Below are 27,371 nucleotides of genomic sequence, written 5' to 3' on the forward strand. Positions count from 1 at the left end.
TGAGTGCCAAGTCCTAAGTCCAAGCTGGCCCTGCTGAACTTTTGTCAGCCTGAGGGAGCTTGTGGGAGGTCTGGCTGATGAGCAAGGGGCCTTGAAGGCTTCTCCATGGTTCTGTCCTCCCAGGAATTCTGGACTCTGATGGCCATTGGGGGAGGCTGGGCTGCCCTCAGATAGGGTTTTAATGGCCTGCAGACAGGACAAAGCCCCAAGGTTCCCTCAGTGACCATTCCAGGGTGTCGGAATCCCGACATCCTCCTGGGATTGTGCCAGCATCTGTGGTATACGTCCAGGAATTTTCCAGCCTCTGTCGCTGGACAGGGTGTCCAGAGGCCTGAGTGTTTGCATTCAGCTTTATGAGAAATGTTACATCTTAAAGGTCAAGGGCATGGGCTGAGAGTTCAGCATCCTCACGTTCAGGTTCCAATCCATTGCTTACCCACTGTGTGACTCAGGCAAGTGACAAACCTTCTCTGTGGGTTAGTTTCTTCATCTACAGAATGGAGAAAATGGACCCCGCTTCCTGGACTGTGTGGGTAGTAAAGGAGGTACAGAACCTTGGACATGAGCGTGCTGCACGTCTCCCCCTCTCACGTGTGGTCCACAGCAGCATGGGCATCCCCCAGAAGCTGGGTGGAAATGGAGCCTCTCAGACGTTCATGGCCTCAGATCTGCATTTTAACCAGACCCAGTGATCCTTTTGCATTTGGCAGTTTGGGAAGTGCTGATGTATGTTACTCCTGAAGCGCAGCATCGTACTGTGCATCTCTCTTCAGGGACAAGGAGTTTCCTCTTACTCTTCCTTCTCGTTGGTGCCCATTGGGTTGGCTGCAGACACACCCCGGGACAAGTCCCAGATAATGATCGTCACTGTCAAACCCTCGTCTCCTGCGTGTGTGCTGCCTGGGCCTTGGAGACTTCAGATGCCCCACCCACCTTGACCCTCACACTGTCTGAGAGTAAATGGGAAGCATTGGCTCCGCACTGACCAGGGGTCCAAGAGGGTGGCTCCCACTGGATGGCTGAGGACACGGAGGTTTAGGGAAGTAACCTGGTAAGTGATGGGGGCCAGGGTGTGCACTCAGGATGCAGAGCCCAGCTCTTAGCCACCATGCTTTGCTGCCATGGGCATCCAGATGAGAGCTCCAAGCAAGGGGTGGGTGGAGCAAGAGGGAAAAGAGAGGGAGTGGAGGCAGGGAATCACTGAGAGCTTGTAACATCTCAGAATTTACTGCCATGCGCTATTTATTTACTTTGTAGCTGTGTACCCTGGGGGTTACTCAGTAAGTATCTGCAGGGAACCCAGTCCTGCTAGGGAGAACCTTGAGCACCCAGAATATGACAGGACTAGGTAGCTGTGGAGCAGACTGCAAACAGATCTGGTTGTGGAGTGAGTTTGGTTCAGAGTGCCTGTGCCTGGTCAGAAAGAGGAAGAATTGGGCTGGCCCAGGATGGTGGCAGCTGCGAGATCTTCCTAGAGGAGGTGGGACTGGAGCTGGGCCACAGGACCCTGTAGGCACATTCCCTGTGGGAACCCCGCTTTGTGGGGATGAGATGCCCAGTGGGATCTGCTGCATGTGGGGCTCTGTAAAGAGAGTCTCCATCGTTTCACTGAGGGATCATCAGCCCATGTCGGCAATGTCTGTGGCCTTCTAGCCTCCAGTGGACCGTGTGCCACAGGGTCTGGCAGGTCTGGGATTTTCTAGGGGCCATCTGTATAGGCAGAAGGAGGAAGCAGAAGCAAGGGGTCGAGGAGAGGGATGTGGGCTTTGTCTGGGAGCTGGTGGTTATGTGGCCTTACCATCCCAGCTGGTGTGGGTCATACTCTTTGGAGAAGGCCTGCTCTGGTTGAGTCCCAGGACACCCAAGGTGCCTGGCAGGGTCCAGTTCAGTCCTGCCCTGGACTGGTAGGGAGGTAGATGGGTGACAGTGGCTGGGGTCTAGAGGCAGCCTCACTCTGCTCTGGATGGGGGAGTCTCAGAAAATGGTAAGGAAAGTCTTTCCTCTTTACTCCTGGCCTTCCTGAAAAGCAGGTCAGAGACAGACAAGCAGACAGACAGACACAGACCCAAATTCCCTGGGGAAGAGCAGGAGAAGCAGAGGTGACCTTATATGGGGGTAGGGAAGGGCAGGGAACAAGGATCCTTTAGGCAGAGGACCTAAGCCTCCCTGTGGTCTAATGATGCAAGCTCCCTTCATCTGAGGGGTGGGAGGGGAGAGGCCAGCAGCCTGTTCTGTGGCTCAAGCAACTGAGGAGATAAGATAGGAACAAGCGTTTTCTTTGGTCTCTTTTTCCTATTGTGACAGTAATATATATATATATATATATATATATATATATATATATATATATTCCTTATAAAAAATTCAAACCGGACAAAAATACTCAATGGAGGCGGTCATTGTTCCCTGCAGCCTCACCCCCCACAGATAGCTACTGTTCATCCTGCGATGTGTGGAGTGTGACCAGCTAGGACTGAGGGCCCCTGACCTTTATGACCCAGCAAAGGATGTCTGTACTTGCCGATTCCAGTTACTCAGAGCTAGTGGGTTTGGGGTGGAGTCCACACAGTTCTCTTTTTCTCCACCTCCCAGGATCTTCTGTGCCAGATAGGGCCTGGTCTAGGTTTGGAGAAAGTGACTAGGGCCTGGCCTTTAAAGAGTTGGAATGTCAGGCCCAGGGTGGGCACTGGCTTGAGAAAGGAGGGGTGTGAGGATGTCGATGCAAGCTGGTTTGTTTTTCTAGTAACCCCTCTTGCCCCCAGACACATCCTCTCACACATGCCTTTGATCTCTCAGCTCTCTCTCTTCTCCCCACACTTCTCCCTCCTCCTCCTGCCCCTGCATACTGTGAGAGCATGGAGACATGCACGCACACTTTGAGCAGGGTCCTCTGTCCTGCCTGCCTGTGCCACCGTCTGCCCTGATGCAGCCTGCCCAGTGGATGGTTTAGGAGGGAAAACCAGCGGCCCTGGCTCACTGCACTCGGGCCATCGCGTGGGTCACCTAGGACAGGACAGGCGCATAGCTCATAATGGGCACACAAGGGTGCAGTCATGATGGACTCTCCCAAAGGGGTGCAACTGCACGTGGCCTGGGAAGATGTTTTTTCATACAGAAGATGCCCGACTCCCAACCCGTTTATGTCTGTGAGAAGCTGAGAAGCTCGGGGAGCTGGTGCCATGGGGTAGGCAGATCTCAGGGTTGGGGGTGACCAGCATTGCACTGACTGAGGCATGTGGGGGGGTTGTAGGGTGTGTGGTGTGTGTATGTGTGTGGTGTGGGAGGGGTGTGTGGGGTGCAGTGTTGGGGGTGGTGGTGGGGGTGGTGGGTGGGAGGGTGGGTAGTATGGGGTATATGTGGGTGTAGTATATGTATGTACTGCGGGACTTTGAGCCCTTCAGTGACCAATCTGACCATCTCTACCAGGTCTCATTGTACCTTCATGCTTGATTGGCTGGGTCTAGAATCCTAGGCTGGAAAACTTTTCCCTCAGAATTCTGAAGGCATGATTCCATATGTACCCAGTGTTGCTAGTGAAGATCCAATGTTACTCTAATTCCTGAACATATCAACCTGTCTTCCCTATTTGGAAGCTCCCAGGGTCTCCTTTATTTTAATTTAATTTAATTTAATTTAATTTAATTTAATTTTAATTTTATTTATTTTAGAGAGAGAAAACGTGTGTGTGTGCACAAGTAGGGGAGAGGGGCAGAGGGAGAGAGACAGAGAATCTTCAACAGGCTTCACCCTCAGCACAGAGCCTGACGCAGGGCTTGATCCCACGACCCTGGGATCATGACCTGAGCTGAAATCACTAGTCAGACTCTCAACCTAGTGAGCCACCCAGCCCCTGGGTTCTCCTTTTTATACCTGGTATTCTGAAACCTCACAGTGAGACCTGTTGGCTGCGTCTTTCTTTATTCATTGTGCTACGTGCTTATGGGCCCCTGTGTGCTGATGCTCATGGGCCCCTGTGTGCTGGTGCTCATGTCCTTCAGGTCAGGAAAACTTTCTTGTGTTATTTCTCGCATAGTTTCTTCCACTTTGTGCTCTCTGTTCCCTCCCTCTCCCCCCCTCTCCTTTTTTAAATGTATACAGTTGTTTTTTTTTTTAAGAACAGTTTTTGATTTACAGAAAAACAAATGGACGGTACAGACAGTTCACATACACTCCCTAACTCTGATCCCCATCCCGTTCCCCATTTCCTCTGTTATAACATCTCACATTAGTGTGGTACATTTGTTACAACTGATGAACCAGTACCAATATAATATTATTAACTAGAGCCTGTAGTTTACATTAGAGGTCACTCTCTGTGTTTTAGATTCTGCGGGTACTGACAAATACATAAGGACATGTGTTTACCATTACAGTATCACACAGAATAGTTTCACTGCCCTAAAAATTCCCTGTGAGTTGTTGGTTTTCAGCTTGTTCAGCCTTTTTCCTGTCTTGTGGATTGGAGAGAGGCCTCCCAAGCCCTTCACACATGGAAGAAGACTCCCTCATCTTTCTTGACTCTCCAGTTACTTGGTGGTGAAACTCCTTGACTGACCTCCAATCATTGCCTCATCTTTGTTCTACTTTCTTGGAGATGTCCCCCAACTTGTCTGGAACACATCCTCTGAGGGTTGTGTTTAGCTCTTCTATGCTAGGGAGGTTAGACATTCTGGGTGTTGGTGTGAGAAAGGGGGCCGATTTTTAGTCACTCCTGTCTTCAGCCCTGCACCTGAACCCATCTTGGCGTCCCTACGTCCAGAACCTTTCTGGTTCAGTTTCTCTGCAGAATCTCTCTGCTCACATCTGTAGGAGATGGGGCGGGGTATGACCCGCTGAGCAGAATGGGAGAGGGACCTGGGTGGACCTCCGGGCAGACTCTTTGGAGTGCGAGTGGTCGGGAGGAGGATTTGGGCAGCAGAGGAAGAGCTCCGTGCACAGCGCTCCCCTGTAGGGCGGGCTCCACCCACTCTGTGCAGTCCTCATGTGTGTGAGGGGTCTCTCTGGGAGTGTGTGGTGGGCAGAACATGGGCTTTGGAGAGGTGAAAACCTGGCTGTCGGTCTCCTCTGTCCTTCCTGGCTGGTTGTTCTTGGACAAGTTACTTTACTGCTGAGCCTTGACCTCCTGATGTGTAAAATCAGGGTGGCGGCCCCCACCCCCTAGGCATGTTGTAAGGTGTGAGTGAGCATCAGACGAAAACCCTTGTACATTGTGGCACACACACGATGCTCAGCAGATGCGAGTGTTCCTTCCCTTCCCTGGGTCTCTTGAGGTCTCCTTGAGGCCACTTGATGCCATAGTGTGCCCTCCCCCCGTCTTGCAGAGGTATTCCTGGTGGGGCTTGGATGAGTCAGTAAGTGACTGAGGTAGGGGTGCCTGTGTACATGTGTTCCTGGCCCTGGGCCTCTGGATGAGCTGTTTTTTCCTGGGCTCACTGGTGGCTCGGAGCAGAGCTTTGGCCGGGACTAGCCAGAGGAGATGATGTAAACAGGGAAAAATGTGAGTAGGTCTGTCTATACCAGGGGCCTGGAGGGTTAAGAGACCTCTCCACACCCAGTCTCACCCCTCTGGGCCTCAGAGTTGCAGATGTAGGCAGGGAGGGGGAAGAGGGGGGATCTCCGAGCTTCAGGGAAGGGGGATGGGAGGGTGGCATGGAGTGGTAACCGCTGCCCTGCCCAGTAACACCCAGTAGATTCCCCTACACAGGATGTGGTTTCCTTCATCATGGAAAAGCTGTAGATAGTTTCTCAGCTCTGCCTGTGGCTGGGAAGGCTGGGCCTGTGCGTCAGGGCAGGAGCCTGTGGGGGGGGGGAGGGGGCGGGCTCCTTGTGCTGTGACCACAGCTGTACCCCACCCCCTTCCCGCAGGTGGTACAAGCTGCACTCCAAGGCGGGCAAGAAGGAGAAGGAACGTGGAGAGATCCAGGTCACCATCCAGTTCACTCGCAACAACTTGAGCGCCAGCATGTTTGACCTGTCCATGAAGGACAAGCCGCGGTCCCCTTTCAGCAAGATCAAGGACAAGATGAAGGGCAAGAAGAAGTATGAGCTGGAATCTGCCTCTGCCATCCTCCCAAGCAGCGCCCTGGAGGATCCTGAGCTGGGCAGCCTGGGCAAGATGGGCAAAGCCAAAGGCTTCTTCCTACGCAACAAGCTACGCAAGTCCTCCCTGACGCAGTCTAACACCTCGCTGGGCTCGGACAGCACCCTGTCCTCGGCCAGCGGGAGCCTGGCCTACCAGGGCCCGGGCGCCGAGCTCCTCACACGCTCGCCCAGCCGTAGCAGCTGGCTGTCCACCGAAGGGGGTGAGTGAGGGCTGAGCGCCCCGGGGCCGGGGGTGGGGAACAGGGGGACAAGGAGGGTGGTGGGGGGAGGCCCCCGCCAGGAACCAGGGCTTCTTTTCCTGCTGCCAACCCCATGGGGTGCTTCCTTTTCAGGCAGGGACGCTACCCAGTCCCCCAAGTTGCTCACCCACAAAAGGACCTACAGTGATGAGGCCAGCCAGATGCGAGCGGCTCCACCCCGATCCCTTCTGGACCTCCAGGGCCACCTGGAAGCTGCCTCCCGCTCCTCGCTCTGTGTCAATGGGAGCCACATTTACAACGAGGAGCCCCAGGCCCCCCTGCGGCACCGCAGCTCCATCTCGGGCCCCTTCCCACCCTCCAGCTCCCTGCACAGTGTGTCTTCCCGGCCTGCTGAGGAGGGGACTCGGCCCGCAGATGACTCCGGGGGCAGAGGCAGCCGCAGCACCAGCAGCTCAGAGGTGCTGCCCGGACAGGAGGAGCTAAGCTCTCAGGCCAAAGTGTTGGCCACTGGGGCCAACCGCTCTGGAGAGGAAGAGGGGGCCCGGCTCCCAGAGGGAAAGCCAGTACAGGTTGCCACACCCATGGTGGCCTCCTCCGAGGCTGTGGCTGAGAAGGAAGGAGCCCGGAAGGAGGAGCGGAAGCCCCGGATGGGCCTCTTCCACCACCACCACCAGGGGCTGAGTCGGAGCGAGTTGGGGCGCCGTGGCTCTCTGGGGGAGAAGGGGGGTCCCATGCTGGGGGCCTCCCCCCACCACTCATCCAGCGGGGAGGAAAAGGCCAAGAGTAGCTGGTTTGGCTTCAGAGAAGCCAAGGAACCGACTCAGAAACCCAGGTACGTCCTTGGCAAAACCAGCTTTGCTCCTCGGGAAGTATGCTGGGGTATTTGCAGCCTGGACCCTGGGGCAGGGAGAATGGAGCAGATGGGGCCCTTGGGCAGGCTGCTGGGGCTCTGGCTTTGCATGGTTGAGTTGGGGGAGGGTGCTGTTTCCCTAAGCCAGGGCTCGGTGTTGGCATATGGACACAGGTGAGTTGCAAGGGCACAGCGCTTTGGGGGCCCTGTGGATTGAGGAGTCCAGTCTCCTGCTCATGGGTCTTGCTTCTGAGTTGGCACGCCTACCCCCTGAGGGAGGGGGAGAAGGGAAGAAAAGCAGGAAAGGCTATTTGTGTGAATTCTTTGCTTTCCAACTTCTACCTCTTGCCCTTTGGCCTCAAGGCCAGGAAGCCTTGGCAGGTGGAGAGGCAGGACGGGGCCTGTACGTCATACCCTCCACCTCCATCCCAGCTGTTCCCTGTTGGCTCTGTAACCTCTTCCCCCTGAGCGATGGGAGCCAAGTCGTTGATGCCCCCCTCCTCTTTTCGTACACTCACCACCCCCCCCCCCCCCCAGTTATGCTCCTGGGCTGGCAAGGGGCTGTGGACAACTCCCTTAAAATCTGTGACCTACCTTCTGTCCTTGAAGACTGTTAGGGCTCTGGCCCTCACTGTCATCCTTGGTCTTGGGGTATGGCAAGTGCTGATGGCTGTTCTGTTGTGAATGTGCCAAGTCCCACCCATGAGAGCGATGCGGGAGTCCTTGAGCTCAGGCTCTGGCAGAGCTCTCAGAAGGGTTCTGGTACTAATTAGGATTCTGTACCTGGTTCCACTGTGGGGACTGGTTTCCCACACATCCAAGGAATTCTCTGACACCAGCTTGATGTCCTACAATTCAACTCAATTCTGACACTATTTACCCAGAGATAGCATCAGACCCCACATAGGCTCAGTACTACAGGACTGACCTACAGGATTGACTCCCCCTCCCCCCCCCCCCCCCCCCCCGCGCCCACTTCGGATGCCTGTCGCAAGTCCAGGTTGTCACCTGTGCTACTGACCAACCAGCTGTAGATCAGAGGTTCCAGTGACCATCTCCCCGCCTCCTTCCTTGGGTTTGGTTATTTTGCTAGAGTGGCTCACAGAACTCGGAAACACTTTGCTTACTAGATCGCTCTTTTATTATAAATGGCTATAACTCAGGAACAGCCTGATGGAAGAGATACATAGGACAAGGTATGAGGAAAGGGCGCAGGGCTTCCATGCCCTCTCCCAGCATGCCACACCCCCAGCATCTCCACATGTTCACTGGCCCCTGAAACTCTCAAACCCCATTCTTTGAAGTTTTTATGGAGACTTCATCACATGAGCGCTTATGATTAAATCATTGGCCGCTGGTGATCAACTCAACTTCCAGCTCCTTTCTCCTCTGCAGAAATGAGGGTGAGACTGAAAGTTCCACCCTTCTGTTCATGGTTGGTTCCGCTGGCAACCAGGCCCCATTCTTAGGGGCTTTTTAAGAGTCACCTCATCCACACAAACCCAGTTATGGTAGAAAGGGACTTGTTATGAATAACAAGATGCCCATTTCACTTTTATGGCTCTGAAGCATTTCAGGAACTGCAGACAAGAGACCAAATATTAAAAGATGCTCTTATCGCTTAGGAAATTTCAAGGGTTTTGGAAGCTATGAGCCAGAAACTGGATGAAGACCACATATATATGAGAAATATACGATTGGTCATTCAGATGACCAAATCGTCCACCCTGGCCCTTTGACTACTCCTCACTCTGACCATTGGAGGCTGCTGCATTGTCCAACAGGGTGTAGGGAGGGCCACCAGGTCTAGGTCCTAGGAGCAGAGGTACCCCCCTTCACAAGGGGGCAGGCCCTGGACAGGCAGTGTCTGTGGCAGCTCCAGACAGTGTGGTCAGGCCGCTGTTTCTGCCCTCAGTGAGCCTGCCCCTCCCTTGTCCACGGGTCTGTGGGCAGGAGGTGGGGTGTGAAGGCTGGGCACAGTGAGGAAGGGTTGAGAGTAGGCCCTAAAGCCACTCCCCAGCAGAAGGGAGAGGACTCCTGCAGTCCTGGTTTTTCTCTTTCCCAGTGGAATTTGAGTCCACGGAGAAGGGCAGGGAGAGGGCTCAGGCCTGGCTGCCTGGCAGCCCCCGGGATGCCTCACACATGGACGGGCGGGGGTTGGAGCAGTCCCTGGGTGATGCTGCCCTCTGCGTCCCCTGCTATAGGTATATCAGCTTCTGTCCCTGCTGCCCAGCCCCTACTCACCAGAGCCCAGGGGAACTGCTGGCCACCTGCAGCGGAGGGAAGATAAGGAAAAAGGGGATGGGCCTGTCTCAGAAGCCCAGGCTGAGCCTATAGCCCTGTGACAACTTAGAGATATTTATGGGTGGTAGTCTGGAAGGTGATGGCAGGAGACCTGGGCAGGGCGTTTGCTGGGAGGAGCTAGGGTGCCTGGGTCAGATGGAACACAGACCATGGGCTCAGTGCTATTGTCTGTGGGGCATCTCAGGGCCTTTTCCAGGGCAGACAATTGCTCATGAGGTCATTTCTGTTCATGTGCCCAGGCTTTGGGCTCAGACCCCTGCAGGCCATGACTTTGATGTTGTCACCACTCCTGCTTATAGCCTATTTTCCTAATCCTGGGTGTCTATGTCTCCCAGTGGCCCTTCAGAGTCCAGAGAAGTTGGCTCACTTATAGACATGAGGAAGCTGAGGTTTGTGCCCTTCTCCTTGAATTCTGAGCTTGTCCTCACCAGGATGGAGGCCATCCAGGCATTTCTGCCCTTTAGAGGCTCATTTGAGGGCATAAGCCACCAGAGCTGGGCCTGTGGCCTTGCATCCAGGCTGGGTGGGGGTGGGAGGGCTGTGTTTTGGGTCAAGTGGCCTAATCTGGACAGGTGTGAAACCTGGACAGTGAGTCCGTCGGCATCACCCTGGCCCTGGGCCTTGACAGAGCCGGGAAGGTGGTCTGGAAGAAATGAGTGTTGGCACTTGCCCAGAGGGCTTGCTCTGGGCTTTTTTTTTTTTTTTTTTCAACGTTTTTTATTTATTTTTGGGACAGAGAGAGAGACAGAGCATGAACGGGGGAGGGGCAGAGAGAGAGGGAGACACAGAATCGGAAACAGGCTCCAGGCTCCGAGCCATCAGCCCAGAGCCTGACGCGGGGCTCGAACTCACGGACCACGAGATCGTGACCTGGCTGAAGTCGGACGCTCAACCGACTGCGCCACCCAGGCGCCCCGAGGCTTTTGAGGAGAGAATGAGGTCAGATACCCAGAACTGGAGTGACCAAAGGTAGCTGCAGGCCCCCAGTGGGGCTCCAGAGTCTGTCTACAGGCTCAGAGGTTCGGGGCACCTGTGTCCCCCGGGGCTACCATTGCAGATTGCTGGGTGTTCCTCACTGGGAAGGGCAGCAGCGCCCTCTAGTGCTCCCACGTAGCACTGGTGCCCCAGGGAGAGGCGGGAAGCAGTACGAGTCAGATGTGCAGTCTCCAGAAAAAAAGCTGTTGCTGTTGGAGAAGCCAGTGGCTGGAAGAAAAGGAACAAGGGTATGAAGGACTGAGAAGATGGTCCTCCTTTTCCTCCTGGCCTGGCCTTCCTCCCTCGCCTGCTAGGCCCATGGCTGTCACACTAGGCCCCTACCAGTGTGTGTGCCTGGGGGGCGATGGTAGTTGAGACTCAGCCCTGCTCACCAGCCCCGTGGTCGTCGTGCGTCTTGGGCTGCAGCATGAGCTCCTTACTGTGTGTTTGAGGACTGTCAGGAGTGTTCAACACAAGCGTGTTCAACCCACCAGAGCCAAACAGGGTTGTCTTTGTGTCTATCCCTCTCTGACCATTTAGAGTATAAGCTTCCTGTGGGCAGGCCACCCCGGAGCTCGCCCGCCAGGGCCCCTTCACACTAATCGTAGAACCCTGTGTACAATAGGGGATCAAGTGCTGGATGCAGATTTTTTATTTTTATTTTTTTTTCAATATATGAAATTTATTGTCACATTGGTTTCCATACAACACCCAGTGCTCATCCCAAAAGGTGCCCTCCTCAATGCCCATCACCCACCCTCCCCTGGATGCAGATTTTTTAAATTGGGGTCAGTGTGGTACAACATGGGAGCAAGTGTATCGTGGTGGCCTTTGGTGGTCTGTGCATCTGTCCCGGCCCCTCACCAGGAGTAGTGACACCGAGGTCCCGATGAGCTTAGAGTGTGCAGTGGCTGCCTAAAGCTGAGCGCCCCAGTGGCAGTTCCGGTGGGGTAAATGCGGGACATGATGTGTGTCCAGTGACCTAGAGTTAGTGTGGCCGTCTGTCCTGTTTGTGGCTGTTTTCCTGGTATGGTTAATATTGCCCTTTTACTGTGTTAAAAACATTCTGGTTTGGAAGATAAATTATGTGGTCTCCCCACTTACAGCTTCCTAGGCCCCTCTTTGTCACCCCATTGTGCTCAGGTGATGGGAGAGGATACACACGCCCCGTCTATTGGACACCTTTCCTGGGCATCAGGCATCAGTCTCAGGAGGGTGCCAGGAGATCGTGCCTTAGGAGGGATGGCTAAAGGGCTTGTTGGCTGGGCGTGTATGCCTCGAAGGCTGGCTTTGACCTTTTGGGGGACTGCCTGGTGGAGAGCCTTTGCAGATCCGCATGCCACCTCTGGGACCAGTGTGTGGAAATAACAAGGACACATGGCTCATCTCAGCCTAAGGAAGGGCTGTCCACCAGTGAAACTGACCTCCAGCTACAGAGGTGGCCTGGTGATGCAGTAAGTTGCCCAGCAACGGCAACGTTTAAGTAGAGGGGCTGTTAGAGAGAAGGGGGGATGTCAGCATTAAGGGGCGGGTTCCACCAGTTGTCCTAAGTTTCCTGCAGGCCCTAAAGCTTTATTCCCTCAGATTACTGGGGCAGAGACATTTGGACCTCTGATTTCTTTCCCCAACTTTGTTCCTAGAAGAGAAGACAAGTCAGCATATGTTGAAGTCCCCTCTGCATGGTGCGGGCTGGCACCGTGGGTTCTGGCCTCAGAGCATAACCTGGGGAGATAACCACATGTGGGGGTGTGTCTGGTCTGTGCCAGATACAGTGGCAGGGAGAGGAAATTCTAAAGTGAGAACCCTCAGAGTGTGCATCTGGGGTGGAGCAAGGGTAAGGGAGAGGCGGGGGGGGGAAGGGGAGGGGGTGTTACTGGGTGGGAGGGTTGGATGGGATGTTCTCACAGGTGCCGCAACTCTTGGGAGCCTGCTGGGCCTGGCACTAGGAGTCCCTTCCTCTAGGGAGAGCCCTTGGCTGGTTCCATACCAACGGGTTTGTGTGTACCTCTGGGGAGCCAGTGGGGGAGGGTGCTAGCCTAGCCTGGGGCTCCGGGCCTCCTGCTCTGCCGTCTCCTGCCCTGCGGTTCTGACTGCCAGCCAGACTGCGATGAGACCACAGGGGTGAGTGGGGCCAGGCCAAAGCTGAGGGGACTGCAGAGCTAAGCTAGGTGCTATTTAATGTTGATGGAGCTCTCTTCCTTCAGACCCCTCTGGTCACTTGTCACGAAGGGGACTGGAGAGAACCACTGAGGTGGCTCAGAGTAGCTCTGTTCCTGGGGGCTGACTCCTGCTGGCACAGTTGGACTGTGTCTGGTATGGGTGCTCCAGCTGGGGGGCAGGCTGAGGGCAGGGCCTTGACCCACGTGGTGGTACGTTGCTCTCTGTGGTCCCCTAGGTAGGCACCTGCCTGGGGCCTGCTTGGAATGGAGAAGGGACGTTTGTGGGGCTTGGGACTCTGGGCCCAGGATTTGCCCTCTTTTGGTATCTTCACCATGTCAGGACCACAGAGGTAGAGCAGTGCTGGGAAGCCTGGTGGGTTGGGAGTCGATGGGACTCTCTTACCCTCCACCCCACACCCAGTCTCTAGGTGATAGTATGAGGCCAAGAAGCCACACTTGGGTGGGGAGTTAGTATAGGGCAAAAGAATAAGGAGAGTCTCTGGAAGCTGGATTCTTAAGAGAAACCCAGAGCTTTGCACCTGGCTGTGCCCTGACAGTGCCACTGTCTTGCGAAGCCCACCTTTGCTGCTGGTTGAACTGGATTCTTTCCCGTTGCTTGCTCCCCGTGTTTGTGGACAAGCCGGCCCTGCCTCTGCCCAGCTCTGTCTGGGCCCTGTGTTCCCAGAAGAATCCTGGTGAACTCCAGACTAACCGGCTTCCTTCCATAGGTGCCCCTCCCACCCCAACCTGCATTCCATACGAGCTGGCCGGTGACACCTGGCTTCTGCTCCCCAGCCACACCACCCCCTGCCCCTGTGCCTGCCCCCAGTTTTTCCTTGGGGGAAACAGCAGCTTGAGTGGAGAAGATGGAGACATAGGAGTTCCCGGGATGATCACCTGGGCAGGGGCCAAGGAATGGGGGTCTTGGGGCTTAGACTGGGGGCTGGAAGATGGGACCCAGGCAGTAGGCGAAGCCAGCAAGGTCTGGGCCTGTTAGGTGGGCTCAGCTGCCGGGCAGCTGTAAACCACTGTCAGAGTCCTGAAAACTGGGGCGTGGGCCCCCCCTTTTTACCTGTGCTGCCTTTCTGGTTTTCCGTCTCCTGGGCTGTCCTGGAGAAGCCATGAACTCAAGTTTCGGAGTCTGCCCCAGCCCACACCCCTACAGTCATCTGTGCACCATAGGTAAGGTGCAGGTGCAGGGGGTGCTCCCTCCTGGAGAGGACCCTGGAGCGGACACCTGGAGGCCAGCAAGTGTTCACCGGTGTCCGTGGGAGTGGAGGTTCACTGCCACAGGATGGATTTCCCAGGGGAGCCGGCGATCTCTCTGTGTGGGGGACCCCAGAGGGCCCCTGGTGACACTCAAGAGTTGCTGCTACTGCCGCCTTCCAGTCTTTGTCTCCTGAGCAGGGCTGCTCTCAAGGCTGGCCTGTGAGTGCCCTTGGTGATGGGCACCCTCTTCAGGGTGCTGGGCCATGTGGATGCCTGACAGCAGACATCCTCAGTGATATCTTGCTGTCCATCCGGGCAGGTTATGGACCTCCCTCCCCCCCCCCCCCCCCAAGAAACAAGAGGGGTGGGTTCTATTTTATTGACATCTTATCATGCCTTGATGACTGCCCCATCATTACCTCCTATTTCTGCAAGAGGTCAGCAGAACACATCTGCTTCAGCGGTCTGAATTCCAGGCGCCCTGCTGGGTTTTATTAGCACGGGCTTTACTTTACCCAGCCAGATCGCTAAGCCTGGCCTTTCTCTGGTCTCCTCATCCCCTCCAAGCCCCTGGTATTTCTTTCCTCTCTCAGTCCTTAAAGGGATATAGGGTGCTTTCTGATTGGTTCTGTAGGCGTAAGTCTGGTGTTGAGTAGAAACTTCAGCATATGGACCAGTGGAAGAACACTTGGTTTTGGCTGGAATCCTGGCTGTAAAACGGGATTATTGCTCTCTGGGGTTGGCATGAGGTTTAAATGAGCTCTGTCCAGCATCTTCCTCCTTGGGCAGCACCTAATAATGTACCTGTTAGAGTCTTCCCTTTGTCCCCTGGCTCACATACCTGAACCCAGGTACCAGGCATGTGGTACCTTGCCCAAGGCAGGTGGGGGGCAGGCGCGTGGTATTCAGCAGGGGCGTTTCCAGTCTTGGCATTAACCAGGAGGCTCACGGTTTTGTCTCCCTCCACAGCCTGGACGTGTCTCCTCAGGTAGAACCTGACCCAGCTGCTCTTCCTCACCACCTCCCCTGCTCCCCCTGTGCTACGGCCCCCCCCACTCCTGCTCCCACCGCTGCTCCCATGCTAAGCACTAACCTTTTTGCAGCCGCCTCCCCCGCTGCTGCCACTGCTGCTGCCACCTCCGCCGCCCCTGAAGCCACCCCATCTGGATTCTTGGGTCTCACCAACCCGTTCCTCACCTCCATGCAGAGCAACCCTTTCTTCGAGGAACTCATAGCCGACATAGCACTAAACTCTCCTTCACCTGCTCCCTCTCTCCCCAGTGCCTCGAGGGCCAGCCCCACCCCCCTGGCCTCCCCTGGGAAAGCCCCGCCTGAGTGGGACGACACCTTCAACGTCTTTGCTGCCAGCAGGCTGCGTCCAGAGGCCAGGAGCAAGATCCTGGCCCCTGCAGGAGTGGGGCTGGAGGTGACTGGGCTGCAAGACCAAGGCCGTGGGGCCATGACAATGAAGGCAGCTGAGCCCCGGGGGGACCCTGGGGGAGGAGGAAGAGGTGGGAGCAGCGTGTGGCTGGAGCCCAGGGTTCCTCTGGACTTGGGACTGGACCGCCAGAGCAAGAGCACGGCTGACCTGGGGCCCCTTGGGTCGATAGGGGCCGGCCTGCCCTCTACGTCAGCCCAGCTGCACCCGAGAGCCTCAGACTCTGAAGCAGACAGGGAGCCACCAGCCCCAGGAGGGGAAGCAGGGCAGAGTCCAGCAGACAGTGCAACGTCTCTGTTTAGCTCCCCAGAAGTGATCAGTGTGTGGGAAAGACTGCCTGGCCCAGACGACGCCCCTGAGGGCCAGGACGAGGCCTCCCAAGGCGAAGGCCAGCTTTTGCATGAGCTCAATACAGTGGAAGATTCATGGCCTTGGGATGTGGTCACCATTTCTCCTGCAGCTGAAATGTCTTCACCGGTCCTGCGGGGAGAGTCTGATGAGCTGCCTCCTCCCCAGATGCAGCCAGAGTCGCCAGAAGCTGGGAGCCCCAAGGGGAGTGAGGGGCCTCCCCCACTGGAGCTGGAGCCAGAGCCTGAGCCAGAGCCCAAACCTGAGCAGGTGTTGGACAAGGAACTGCAACCCAGCAGGCCACCTCCCAAGCCACCACGCCTCTTCACACCCTCAGATTCTCAGGAGGAGGAGGAGGCGGCCACGGCAGCTGCTGCAGGGGGGCTGAGAAGCAGGGGGGCAGAGACTGGAGGAGAAGACGACCTCCCAAGCATGCTGGTTGCTGGTCCACAGGAGGCCAAGGAGGAGGGCGAGGCCCCTGGGTCGGAGTCTGACAGCCATTCTTCTAGAACCCTGCTGGGTGGGCCAGGCCTGGAAGATGTAGTGGAGGGTGCCAGCCCTCCTGTGTCTGGGCCCTACTTATCCCTGCCCACTAGCTGCCCTGAGGGTCCTGCCCCTATACCCCATTACTCAAAGAGCTTGGCTCCTCAGAGTCAGCAGATACTGGAGGCTCCAGAGAAAGGAGGGAGCCCTGAGGGTCCTGAGGCCCAGAGCCAAGGACCAGTGGGAGAGGGGCTTGGGCCCTTGCCAGGCAGCTCCCAACACACTGACCTCTGGGTGTCAGAGGAGGATGCCTTGAACCCCTTTTTGTCTCAGGGGAACCAAGACCCCCCCAGTCTCCCATCCACATCCCCTCCAGGGTCCAGGGAATCTTCCATCCTCTCTGGTCCAGAAGAGCTGCCTACGCCCCCAGAGCCTGCTTTTCCACCACCCCCTCTCCCGTCCTGGGCCGGCCACCGCCATGGGGAGCCCAGCCCTCCATGCTCTCCTCTGCCTGGAGCTCGGCCCCTGACTTCTTCCTCCCCACCCCCTGGGGAGCCAGCCTCCTCCCCTGGGGGCTCCCCTGCCCCACTTGGGGAGGACCACGCTGCAACCACCCCAGCCTCCCCGCTTGTGCTTCTGCCCTTGGAGACACGACCAGCTGAGGAGCCACAGCCCAGTGCCAGGTGAGCGGTGAGCTGCCACCCTGAGAATACACTGCAGGAGGAGATGGGTGGAGGGGGGCAATGCAGCCCAGGGGCTAGGATGTTCACATTCCAGCCTCAGTCCTTCCAGGGGCAGATGAAGGGCTCCTTTACCCTGAAGCAGGATAGGGGAGGCTTTGAAGAAAGGAGCCCTTCTGTGGTACCTGCTCTGAAGCTGTCTCCTTCTTGGATCCTCGGGCAAGCAGAGGTGCAGAGGGTGAAGAATGGAGTGGGGAGAGCCAGTGTGGGCTGGCAGGGGAAGGGGGATGAGAGTTCAGGCATTCAGCTGCAAGGGAAGCTGGGTACTTGTCAGATGGGGGCCATGTCCTCTGCAGCAGGCCCAGGGGAACAGGCTGTGGGAGGCAGAGAACCAGAGGAGGGACCGATACAGAGGTCCGTCGGAGAGAAAGCCCAAGAGCTATTTAGAGGACAGAAGAAAAACAAAAATACTCCCTCACTCAGAAGAAAGGGTCTGTAGCCCCTTCAGGTGCCTCATTGGTTTGCATCTGTGCCTTTTCAGGGGGTGGTCCTGGTGTGCTTAGGACTGTGCAGAGTGGACACTGGATGCCTGTGTGACTGTGGTCACCGTGGCATTGGCCTGTTTGGGGAAGAATGATGAGGCTGTGACCTCACCAGGTTGACTGGTGCGGGGTGACCAGAGCTGAGGTCTGGAGACACAGATCATTTGGGGTCAATGGGGAGCAGTGAAGTCCAGAAGGATGCTAGTGCTCTAGGAGCCCTGAGTGAAGAAGTGGAGGGAGTAGAGGAGGCTGCTTTTTCTGCTGAACAGAGCAGGGTGAGAGTCTTGAGGAGCAGGACGGGCTCCTGGACTAGGGCCCCCAGCCTGCTGGCTCATACATTTAGTCTTCCGAATTCACTGAGCATCCACTGTGTGTCAGACACTAAACAGAGATCAAAGATATGCCCGGAGAGTTCCCAGTCCAGTGAGCAAGACAGAAATGCACCCATGAAGAGCTGGCCCATGGGGCCCATGCTGATGGAGGAGAAGTGGGAGGGAAGGAATCTGGGCTACCCTTCCAGTGGTAGGTGGTGAGGGAGAGGGGGTGGTTACAGCTTCCTTGCTCTGATGACACTGTCCTTACCTGGCCCTGCTGTATTCCAGCCTCACTTCTAATTATACTCACTACCTTTAGGAAGCTTTATTCCCTTCAGGGCTGGCTTCGTGTTGAACTCAGCATGTTCCTTACATCATGAAGTAGATGGGCCAAGTAGAGCTATCCCCATTTCTCAGATGAGGAAATGGGAGTCCTTGAGAGCTATGGGGTCCAGGGTCCCTCTGATGTGTGGGGGCAACCAGATTGAGAGCCCAGGACCCATTCAGGGTTTCTTTATGCCACCCCTCCCCAGGCACAGCCCATAGGTAGCATTAGAGCAGCTTTTAAGTTCCCATCCCTAATGCCAACTCTTAGGTGGGAAGAGATAGGTTGTTTATTGCTATCTGCCCCCTGCCTGGCCTCTCTACCACTCTTCCCAGGTTGTGAGACTGAATCCATGGCCCTATCCTGAGTAGCAGAGTTGACTTCTCTGGGTCTGGGCACTCCTTCCTCCAATGGAGCTCAGGGCCTTGGGCTAAGCCATTTTGCTTCCTACTGCTGAACAGTCCAAATTCTGGGGGCAGGTTAGTTGATTTGAGGGCCTGCTGCTTGCAGTTTGCATACCTGTCACAGGTACAGGGTGCTGGGGGATCCCAGAGCAGGGTCACTTTAGTCAGCTTGGGGGAATCAGGAAAGTTGCCCAGAGGAAGTGGCCTTGCATAGCTTTGAAACATGAATAGGAGTTAGTAGGCCAGCAGGTGAAGGGCCAGTGTTCCAGACAGAGGGACAGCTTTTATAAGAGCCTGCAGGTGAGAAAGAGCACATTTCCCGGGGTGTCGGCAGTGTGTGGGGAAGTAGAGACCCAGCAGGAAAGGGCAGGGCCCATTCGTGTTAGAGATTGTGTTTTCTTATCTGATCTAGAACGGTAAAGGCTGTTGAAGCGTTGGAGAGGCTGAGCTAGCTCACAGTCCCATAGCGGTACGGGGCATGGTTGGAGGTGGGCAAGACTCCCTTGGAGGAGATGAGTTAGCAGTTGTAGCTGGAGGAAGTTTAGCTAGCACTGGCTCGGAGAGGAGGGGATGGGGTGAGAGAAGATGAGAGGGAGCAGGGCTTGATTTTTGTTAGCCCTGGAGCTGAGTGGGGGTGGGGTGGGGTGGGGGAGGAATCAGAGGGATTCCCAGGTGTCTGACTGGAGCCACCCACTGCTGGGAAGGACACAGAAAAGGACAGACAGGACAGACATGGAAGGGAGTATGATGCACCTGAACTGGCCCCGGTGTGGAGTGAGCCAGCCTCCAATTGTATGTGAGCCAGAGCTCGGGGGTGAGGTCTGGGCTGGAGCTGGACATTAGGGGTCGTGGGAGCCAAGGTGAGGAGGGGAGAGATCCAAGGGCAGACTAGCAGTTAAGACTGAGGAGGAGACCGTCAGAGGTCAGGAAACCAGATGGAGGTCTTGGAGGGAAATGAGGGAGAGCAAGCCAAAGGAAGGAGTGGTCCAAGTGTGAACTCCACAGAGAGGTCAGTGAGTTGAGAACTGAGGGGTTGGTGGACTCAGCAGGAACACTTGTGATGGGTCGGCGGGGCCAACGGCCCATTCTGATGGGTTGAGGAGTCACGAAAGGTAAGAACTTGCAGAGACAAAATGCAGTGTGCATGCTCTGGTGGGGCTGGGGGAGGAGGAAGGGGAGGTGGGGCATGACTCATGCGGAAACAGAGTCAAGGGAGGCCTGTGTAAATGCTGAAGGGAAGCAACCAGTAGAGAGAGGTGGGCAGCCAAGTGTTCTAGTTTGGCCAGGTCTTTCCTGGTTTAAGCACCCAAAGTCCCTCACCCTGGGAATCCTTAGTCCTGGGAAAATTGGGAAACTGGGAGAATTGGTCAGATCCCTAGAGAAAGGTTACAGTATGGAAGAGGCAGGGAGGATGGGGGGAGGGGAGGTGGCCCTGGCAAAGACTGGCTGTAGGTGCAGAGAATGCTGTGGGCTGGCCTCTGCCATCCCTGTGAAGGGGCAGGTCTTCTGAGGGAGTAAAATGGAGAGGGCACAGGCAGTGAGGGAGGAGGAGGGGAGAGTTGCTGAGGAGTGCAGGGTGCAGCCGCCCCAAGGCTCTGGCTGTGTAGGGGACAGCCACCACCACGTGGTGGTTTGTGTCCAGCAGACCCGCTGGCCCCCCAGAGAAGGTGGCCCCGTGTTTTCGTTGCACTGCCCATCCCTCCTCATAAGGCATCTCCTTTCTGTGTCTGCAGCCCCCACCCTGTGAAGCCCCTCAGTGCTGCCCCTGTGGAGGGCAGCCCAGACAGGAAGCAGCCTCGCTCCAGTCTGAGCACAGCTCTGAGCAGTGGGCTGGAGAAGCTCAAGACCGTCACATCGGGCAGCGTTCAGCCTGTGGCTCCAGCCCCCCACGTTGGCCAGACTGTGGATGCCAAGCGGCTGAAGGTGAGGCCCGGCAGGATGCCAGGGTGCGTCAGACCGGATGTGTGGTGCCATGGAGAGAGGTCTGGCGCCTGGAGGTCAGGAGCAGGGTGCTGGGCAGGGTGGAGCAAAGAGTGGGCCTGGTCCCCCACGCCAGAGCCCTGAAGCCAGTCAGGCTGTCTCTCGCACTGGAGACAGAGGCCGCTCCAGGGGCCTGCAGGAGTGAAACCGGGTGTTGGTGGGTGGACAGGCAGGTAGGCCTGAGGCTGCCCTGCTCATTCTCATTCCTGGCCTCAGGACTCAGGTGTGCTGGACCAGTCGGCCAAGTACTACCACCTGACCCACGACGAGCTCATCGGCCTGCTCTTGCAGCGGGAGCGGGAGCTGAGCCAGCGGGACGAGCATGTGCAAGAGCTGGAGAGCTACATTGACCGGCTGCTGGTGCGGATCATGGAGACCTCACCCACACTGCTGCAGATCCCCCCTGGCCCCCCAAAGTAGCCTTCCTCACCCCTGCCCCCGGGAGGGTCAGCGTGGACCCACTGCCCAAACGGGGCTTACGCTGCCCTCCTTCCCGCTGAACTCACTCTTACCTGGGCAGGCTGCTGTCTGTCCTCTGTTGTCACTCCTTGCTCCTCTTCCCTTCTGCCTCCGTGGGGCTGCTGGAAGGGGGACCCTTTGGACTCCCATTGGAGGCATCAGGTTCCATGTACAACTTGTGTGTTTTGGGGAGCCCTCAGTCGTTCCCACCTGCCTATTTCCATATCCCTTAGTTTTAGGGGCTCCAGGGAATTGGAACAAAGAATTTAGTACTCGAGGGGGAGCAGGGGTGAGCTGCAATTTGACGTGGCATCTGGGACATACTTTATTACCCCACAACAATGGTCAGTCATTTTGTCCAAGGCTAAACCCTTGTCCTCCTCATTTGTCTTCAGCCCCTGGAGGGCTCCTAGCATTACTGGGGCTGGGGCTGTGGCAGGAACCAAGTTGCCCATTTTGGAGTTATGGGCAACTGGAGTCTCATGTCTGTTCCCTTGAGAGCAAGGAGCCTGTATGGTCTGGTCTCATCTCTGCTGTGTTCTGATTTTTGTGTGTTTCCAGCTGTTTGCAGAACGAGTGCCACGTGGATGGATGGGGATGATGTGTGTTCTCCAGGCCCCCCGCCCTGCCCTCCTCTTCTGATCTTTCCATTGAGTGTCATGTGTGAATGTATGGAGAGCTGGGGCAAGTGTGGGGAGAGCACCTCCTCACCTGCCTCCAAGCTGTGGGCCCCTCCAGGCCTCAGGGCTTTGGGCTGCTTGTGTTTGGGGATCAAGCCTCCATCTTTGTTTTTGTTGCCTGTCCAGATGCCAAAACTCTGTGCTGCAGCAGGGTTTGCACTTTTGGAAACCAATTAAAATGTGCCTTTTGTGGGTGGGGTCAAGAGCCTCTGGATGCAGACCTCTCTCTCTCTGTTTGGTGTCCCCCTCCCTCCCTGTTGAGCACATGGGGCTGGATCTGTCAGAGCCCTGGACATGGGAGAGGAGGATGGTGAGACTCGCTGCACCCTGTGCCCCTCCCCCAGAGTTCAGTTAAGGGTCTGGCGAAGCTGCCACTGCTCCTTTAACTTTCCTGCCACCTTCTCTTCCTCCCCCAACCGCATTTGCGGAGGGTCCTGGGATAAAAACTACATTCTGGAAGTGGGAGGTCCCACTCTGCCCATACTTAGGAAAAAAGCCTTTGTTGCTCTCCTCTCCATCCACTGGCTGCTCTCCCAGCCTGTCCCTTCTGCCCCATGGCCTTGCCTGGCTTGGCTGCAGTGCACTTTGAAATGAAGTGTCTGTCTTTTGGCCCAGCCCTGGTTAGCTTGCAGAAAACATGGCCGGCTTCCCATGGCATCTACAGGGAACCTTTAGTGGCTCGCGTGCCCTGATTTAGCAAAAGTTTTGGGGTAAGGAGGTACTGAAGGAGGATACTTTTGGCCCAGGGAGGAGGTGAGAGCTCGTCTGGAATTACCTCTTCTTCCTGAGAGAGCCTATGGGATCTTTCCGACAGCCTTGGAAGGACATGTGCTCTGTGGGTGATGTCTTCTGCCAGGATGAGGCAGAGGAGCCCCGACACATGGGGGAAAGCCCCTGTAATGTTATCTACCTTAATGATCACTCATCAAAGCTGAGGAAGTGTCCCCAGGTGTCCAGATCTTGGGTCATGGTTTTTTTGGGGGTCAGTGGGGGTTGGGTAGGTATCTCTTCTGGGGGAAGGGGAGCACTCCTCTACTATGTATTCTTCCGGGCTCTATTCATTACCAGCCCTGACCCTGATCTTCCACTCATCCTTGATTGTGGGCCTCCAAAATGCCCAGGGCAAGGATGTCTTCAGAAGAGCTTTGAGTTGAAGCCCAAGGTTCTTGTTGGATGTTTCTGCTCCTGGCCACGACTTGGAGAGTTGCAGGTGGGGTGGGCAGAGAGCAGGCACAGTTCTGCTTTGCTGTTTGTCTTCCTAGTTGTAACTCCTATTTATAAAGAGCTTGTTCTTCATGTTTTGAGCACTTTATGAAGAATAAAAAGTTCATATACTGCAGGTGGCTCTATTGTGTTCCTGTTTTGACAAACGTATGAAGGAGGCTTCCTGGGGGAAAAGGCGGGTAATGGGGTTTTGGATGTCATTGCCCCCATCTTAACATCAGGGGCAGCAGCACAGCATTGACAGGTGGCATGGACTCAGTCTTTTCTTTGCCGAGATACCCACATTTATTGAGCACTGTGGGGGAATACAGAGGGTAAAAGACTTGATTCTTAATGTGAAACCACGTAGTCTAGTAGCAAATGATACAAATCCAAGATACAAATGGTTCTTCATAGCTAGCTAGAATCTCTCTCTAGCTTTAGGAACCGTCTGTTTCTTGTGGGTTTTGTTGGTGGATGAGGAACTGGCTGCTACAAATCATGCATTGTCCAGAAAGACATGAGCAGGCATGAGCCAATACTGCACCTCACTTTGAGACTAGGGAGACCCAAAGTGGGATTCCCTAGGATCAAAACTATTTCTACTTCCCTCTTGGGTAGCTTCCTTCCCCTCCTGGCAGCCTGACACACTGACCAGATAATTCATCTGGGAATCTTCTACTCCGTTCTGCACAAGTGTGTTTATTATCCTTGCTTGCGTCTTGTTCTACGATCTGCAGCACTCCTTCTTACCTAACGTCCTTGTAGTGCTTAATAAACATTACTGAACCCCACTCCCCACTCCCACTTCTCTTCCTGCCTGGGAATTAGGCTGAGGAGGATCTTCCTTAGTTGGGCAAAGGAAGTGGAAGCCGCCAGGGCTCTGAAGCTCCCACTATTTAATTCACACAGTCAATACATATTTGAGTCCCTGTTGGTAGTCCTCCCAAGCCTGGCACTGAGGACTCAGCAGTGAATCAAAAGGTCATACTTCCCTTCTCATGGACCTAACTAACAGTGGGAACCACATAGACAAAGCCGTAAATAATTAAAAGTGAGAGGGCTGCAAGGGAGAAGTGCTGGATACTAATAGGAGCATATAGCGGATTTTGTGGAAGTAGGGTGATGGATCGGGAAATGCGATGTTTAGGCTGAGGTCAGGAGAGCCAGAATCAGGCAAAGACAAAAAAGTTAAGAGTTTTCTGGGTACAGAATGTTCAAGGGTCAGAGGTGGGAAGCACCCCAGCATGTTCCTGTACTCAGTGTCAGGATGGCTGGAGAGCACAAGGGGAGGGGCAGGGTGGCGGCAGAAGAAACTGCATGAAGACTCCGCAGTGCAAGTCTTTGCAGGAAGCCTTTCGAGATTAACCCGGAGCCTTTGCGCATCTGGTCCCGGGTCGGACCCACTTGAGTAGGGCTCTTTCGGACTAGAGCTCCGGGAGCGACGCCCTCCGCAGCAAGTGAAACTTCTAGGGGCAGGTAACCAGCGAGGGGGAGCCCTGTGGCCCCCTATCGGGACCTTAGAGTCGTACACGCACGCTTTTCCCATATTGCCTAGCCCTTCAGAACTGGCAGCAGGAACGGAGATCGGGTTTGAGTCAGTTCAACTCTCCGCAGTCTAGGGTTGGCAAGCGCCGTGACTAGAAAAACTACACTCCCCACAATCCCTTGCGCCCCCGGCTCGCTGCGGTTGCTCATGGCCAATCGGGAGAAGCAGCTGTGGCGGGGGCCGAGGAGGGACATTTTAAAAGGGCCGGAGATTGCAGGCGTCAGTGGTCATGGCGGATACAGCGACTACAGCATCGGCGGCGGCGGCTAGTGCCGCTAACACCTCGACCGATGCACCTCCTTTCCAGCTGGGCAAACCTCGCTTCCAGCAGGTGAGGACGGAGCTATGGTCTGAAGGTCGGCGGGTGGCACAGGGAGGGCGGCACACTCCTCTCCAAAATCCCCTTTAGTCCTGGGGTCCTCCGACCCGCGGCCACTGGGGAGCCTGCAGCTACTGCCTCGGGGACCTCGACCACAGCCATCCCTTTCCCATTGGCGAGCAGAGTGGGCGAGGACTCCCACTTTGGCTCCCTATTGGCCGCCGGTGCCGTCACTCCTCGGCTGCCCGCGCCCTCCAGCCTTTCCCGCCCGAGGCGCTCTGTGATTGGCCACTGACAGTCGCGGCCAGGAATCCGGGCGCCCCGGGTCCGAGCGGCTTCTGCAGGGTCGCTTTGAGCTGTGCAGCCAGCCACTCGCGGCGGAAAGTTCGATCCCGGCTCTGGATGACAAGTTGGCGTGGCGGAGATGCCTTCTAACTTTCCCTGGGTGGGGATGACGTTCTTTCCGAGATGCTGGCGGAGCCCCTGGGCAGTGTCTGACCCTGCGGTCATACTGCCAGCCCTTGACCCCAAGCCAGGTCCGCTGTGCTCGATGGTTTAGGGCCACGGGCCGAGGGGTCCCCGAGACCTGGCGCCCCCTTTCCCCTCCAATGGGGGATTCGCTGATGCGAGTCGGCCGGCTGGTGCCCTGCCGGGGATGGAAGGAGGACGTGCGGGGAGAGCCGGGTGCGGAGGAAACGCTGTGTCATCCCCTGGGGCCGCGGGCTGTTGGAAGAGTCCGCGTCCCTGGGAGCCCGCTTCAGCTCCTCCCCCGGAGCGACTTCCGAGGAAGGTCTCTGGGACCCGGGCCCTGGCGCCGCCGAGGGCTCGGCTCTTTGGACCCTGTCGGGCTCTTCGGAGCATGGTGACAGTGGCCTTTTTACCCGGGCACTCCCGACAGGGCGTGACTAACTCGTCCTCGGCCACGGAGATGGGGATCGAACCCATAGCCTGGACGTGCGACCAGTGCTGAAGGCTTGGAGGGGCCGTTCCCACGCTGCGGGCCGCCTCCTACCCTCCTTCCTCCACTGCCTCCAGCCAGCGCGGAGGAAGTGGACTTTATTAGGAAAAGGGCAAAGAGGCTCGGCTGAAGTGAACTGGGTTTGCCTTGGGTGGGGGGCAGCGGAGGCGGACAGAAAGAAGTTTGCAGGAAGAAAGGAAATTGTACAAGGTCGGTGAGGTGGTGGATTTTTTTTGTGTGTGTTTTGTGGGGTTTTTTTTGTTTTGTTTTGTTTTTTGGTGGTAGTGGTTGTGTGGGAGAGGGACTGGTTCCCGCAAAGTGGTGCACCGAGCTTCACTGATACTTAAGGAATTAAGCCCCTGAGCCTTCTGAAAACAATGCCCTCACTGTTTTAAAACAGGACTTTAATTCCTTAAAAAAAATTAAGCCATCTCAGCATGTAGGTGTCAGAGCAAGACTGGCATTTCCTGTCAGTGTAGGGTGCTGTCTAGGAGGAGACTGTCAGGGGTGCCTCTCCCAGAACTTGAATGACCCTTCTTTTGGCTGGCCCCCTTTCCCAGCCCTCCACACACGTACCACTCATCCTTTAAGGATCAGCTAGGCCTCCTACTCTGGAAACACTTCCTCTCTTCTTCCATATATTACCCCTGGTGGGACCAGGTCACTGACTCTTTCCTGACCCCCCTTTTTGGCCACCCCAAGTGGGATCCTCTTAGGTTAGCCTTTAGTGACAGTCTGTCCGTGTTGCTCTAATACTTGTTCTCCTCACCCCTTGTGTGCATCTTTTGAGAGAAGGGGCTGGTCTTGCCCTCCGTTGTCTCTGTCTTACCCCGAGGTGGGGCTAGACACATGGTGATGTGCTGAATAAAGACTTGTGGGTTGTCTTTTTCGGGGACCTGTTCTGGGACATTCAGTCACACAACACACAGTTATTGAGAACTTCCCAGTGGCTTTAATGACTGAGCCCTTTGCTGTGATCACCGCTGGAGCCATATATGCACATTTGAGATTACTCCAGTCATTGCTGGTATCTGTTTTTGGCACCGCTCTTGAGGGCAATAAGAGTGTTTGTTGTATTTGCTTTGGCAGCAGCCCTCCTCCAGCGTAGTGACTTGCATAAAGCATAGTGCAAGTGATTGTCCATGTTAAGGAACTTCCCACCGTTGCCCATGCCCCCTCCTGCTCCTTCCACACCACTCCCTGCTGTGCAAGCAGCCCAACCTGCCACCCAGTTGACTCCCAAGAGACCTGCGAGTCCCCTGCATACTTCCCTTCCTCTCCCTCACCCTCTAAACACAACCAGAGGCCCAGTGTTCTCGTCTCTTGAAACAGCTCTCAAATTCACCGGATTCCCTGCTGGAATCCTGGATCAAGCCGCCATTATCTATCTCCTGAGCCACTGTGGGAGCCTAACAGGTCTCCCTGCTTCCACTCTGGCCCCCTTCCAATCCCATCCTTCTTTCACTTGGCAGCCTCAACAACGCAGGTCTGATCAGGTGACTCCCTCCCCTCCCCCCACCACAGACTTAAACACTCTCCAGTGGCTTCCCCTCCTTCTGAGATAAAGACCTCCCTTTTGAAGAGGCCCCAAAAGCTCACATGGCCCACCCATGCTGACTTCTTCTTCCTGAAATCAGACCCCCTCCTTCCCCCTCTCTCCTATCACACTGGCTGCTTTCAGCCACTTGAACTCTGAGTGGTTCATAATCCGGGGCCCAATTCCCAGAGCCCATGCCACGGACACCACCCTCAGTCCCCAACTAGTCTCATCGCTTTCTTCAAGACTGGGTGCAGGGAGTTCTCTTCTTACTCCCTAGAGTCGCCTCAGGACCCTTCTTTCCATCCTTCAAAGTTCTCTGTGCAGGAGGGCTGGGGAATAAAGGACACTCA

The 27,371-nt window shown here is 55.9% G+C and overlaps 2 protein-coding genes across 11 annotated transcripts in view; both read left to right on the forward strand.

Annotated features, from left to right (window-relative positions):
* RAB11FIP5 (RAB11 family interacting protein 5) overlaps window positions 1-22,791 on the forward strand; it is a 37,830-nt gene extending 15,039 nt beyond the window's left edge. Inside the window, exons 1-6 of one of the 4 annotated variants that reach the window (XM_058683702.1) lie at window positions 2,851-3,184; window positions 5,866-6,302; window positions 6,435-7,134; window positions 15,081-16,751; window positions 20,067-20,256; window positions 20,530-22,791. In XM_058683702.1, coding sequence (XP_058539685.1) covers window positions 3,180-3,184; window positions 5,866-6,302; window positions 6,435-7,134; window positions 15,081-16,751; window positions 20,067-20,256; window positions 20,530-20,733 — 3,207 coding nt within the window. In that variant the 5' untranslated portion in view covers window positions 2,851-3,179 and the 3' untranslated portion in view covers window positions 20,734-22,791. Of the gene's footprint in view, window positions 1-2,850; window positions 3,185-5,865; window positions 6,303-6,434; window positions 7,135-14,768; window positions 16,752-20,066; window positions 20,257-20,529 lie in introns of those variants that run through there. The other 3 variants (XM_058683699.1, XM_058683700.1, XM_058683703.1) reach the window with 3 other exon arrangements.
* Window positions 22,792-24,387: 1,596 nt separating this feature from the next.
* SFXN5 (sideroflexin 5) overlaps window positions 24,388-27,371 on the forward strand; it is a 116,865-nt gene continuing 113,881 nt past the window's right edge. For 2 of the 7 annotated variants that reach the window (XM_058683708.1, XM_058683707.1), the window contains exon 1: window positions 24,390-24,535. In XM_058683708.1, the coding sequence (XP_058539691.1) occupies window positions 24,434-24,535 (102 nt within the window). In that variant the 5' untranslated portion in view covers window positions 24,390-24,433. Of the gene's footprint in view, window positions 24,536-27,371 lie in introns of all 7 variants that reach the window. The other 5 variants (XM_058683710.1, XM_058683706.1, XM_058683705.1 and 2 more) reach the window with 5 other exon arrangements.

The sequence above is a fragment of the Neofelis nebulosa genome, chromosome 9 (assembly GCF_028018385.1).
Source record: "Neofelis nebulosa isolate mNeoNeb1 chromosome 9, mNeoNeb1.pri, whole genome shotgun sequence".
Classification (NCBI taxonomy): Eukaryota; Metazoa; Chordata; class Mammalia; order Carnivora; family Felidae; genus Neofelis; species Neofelis nebulosa.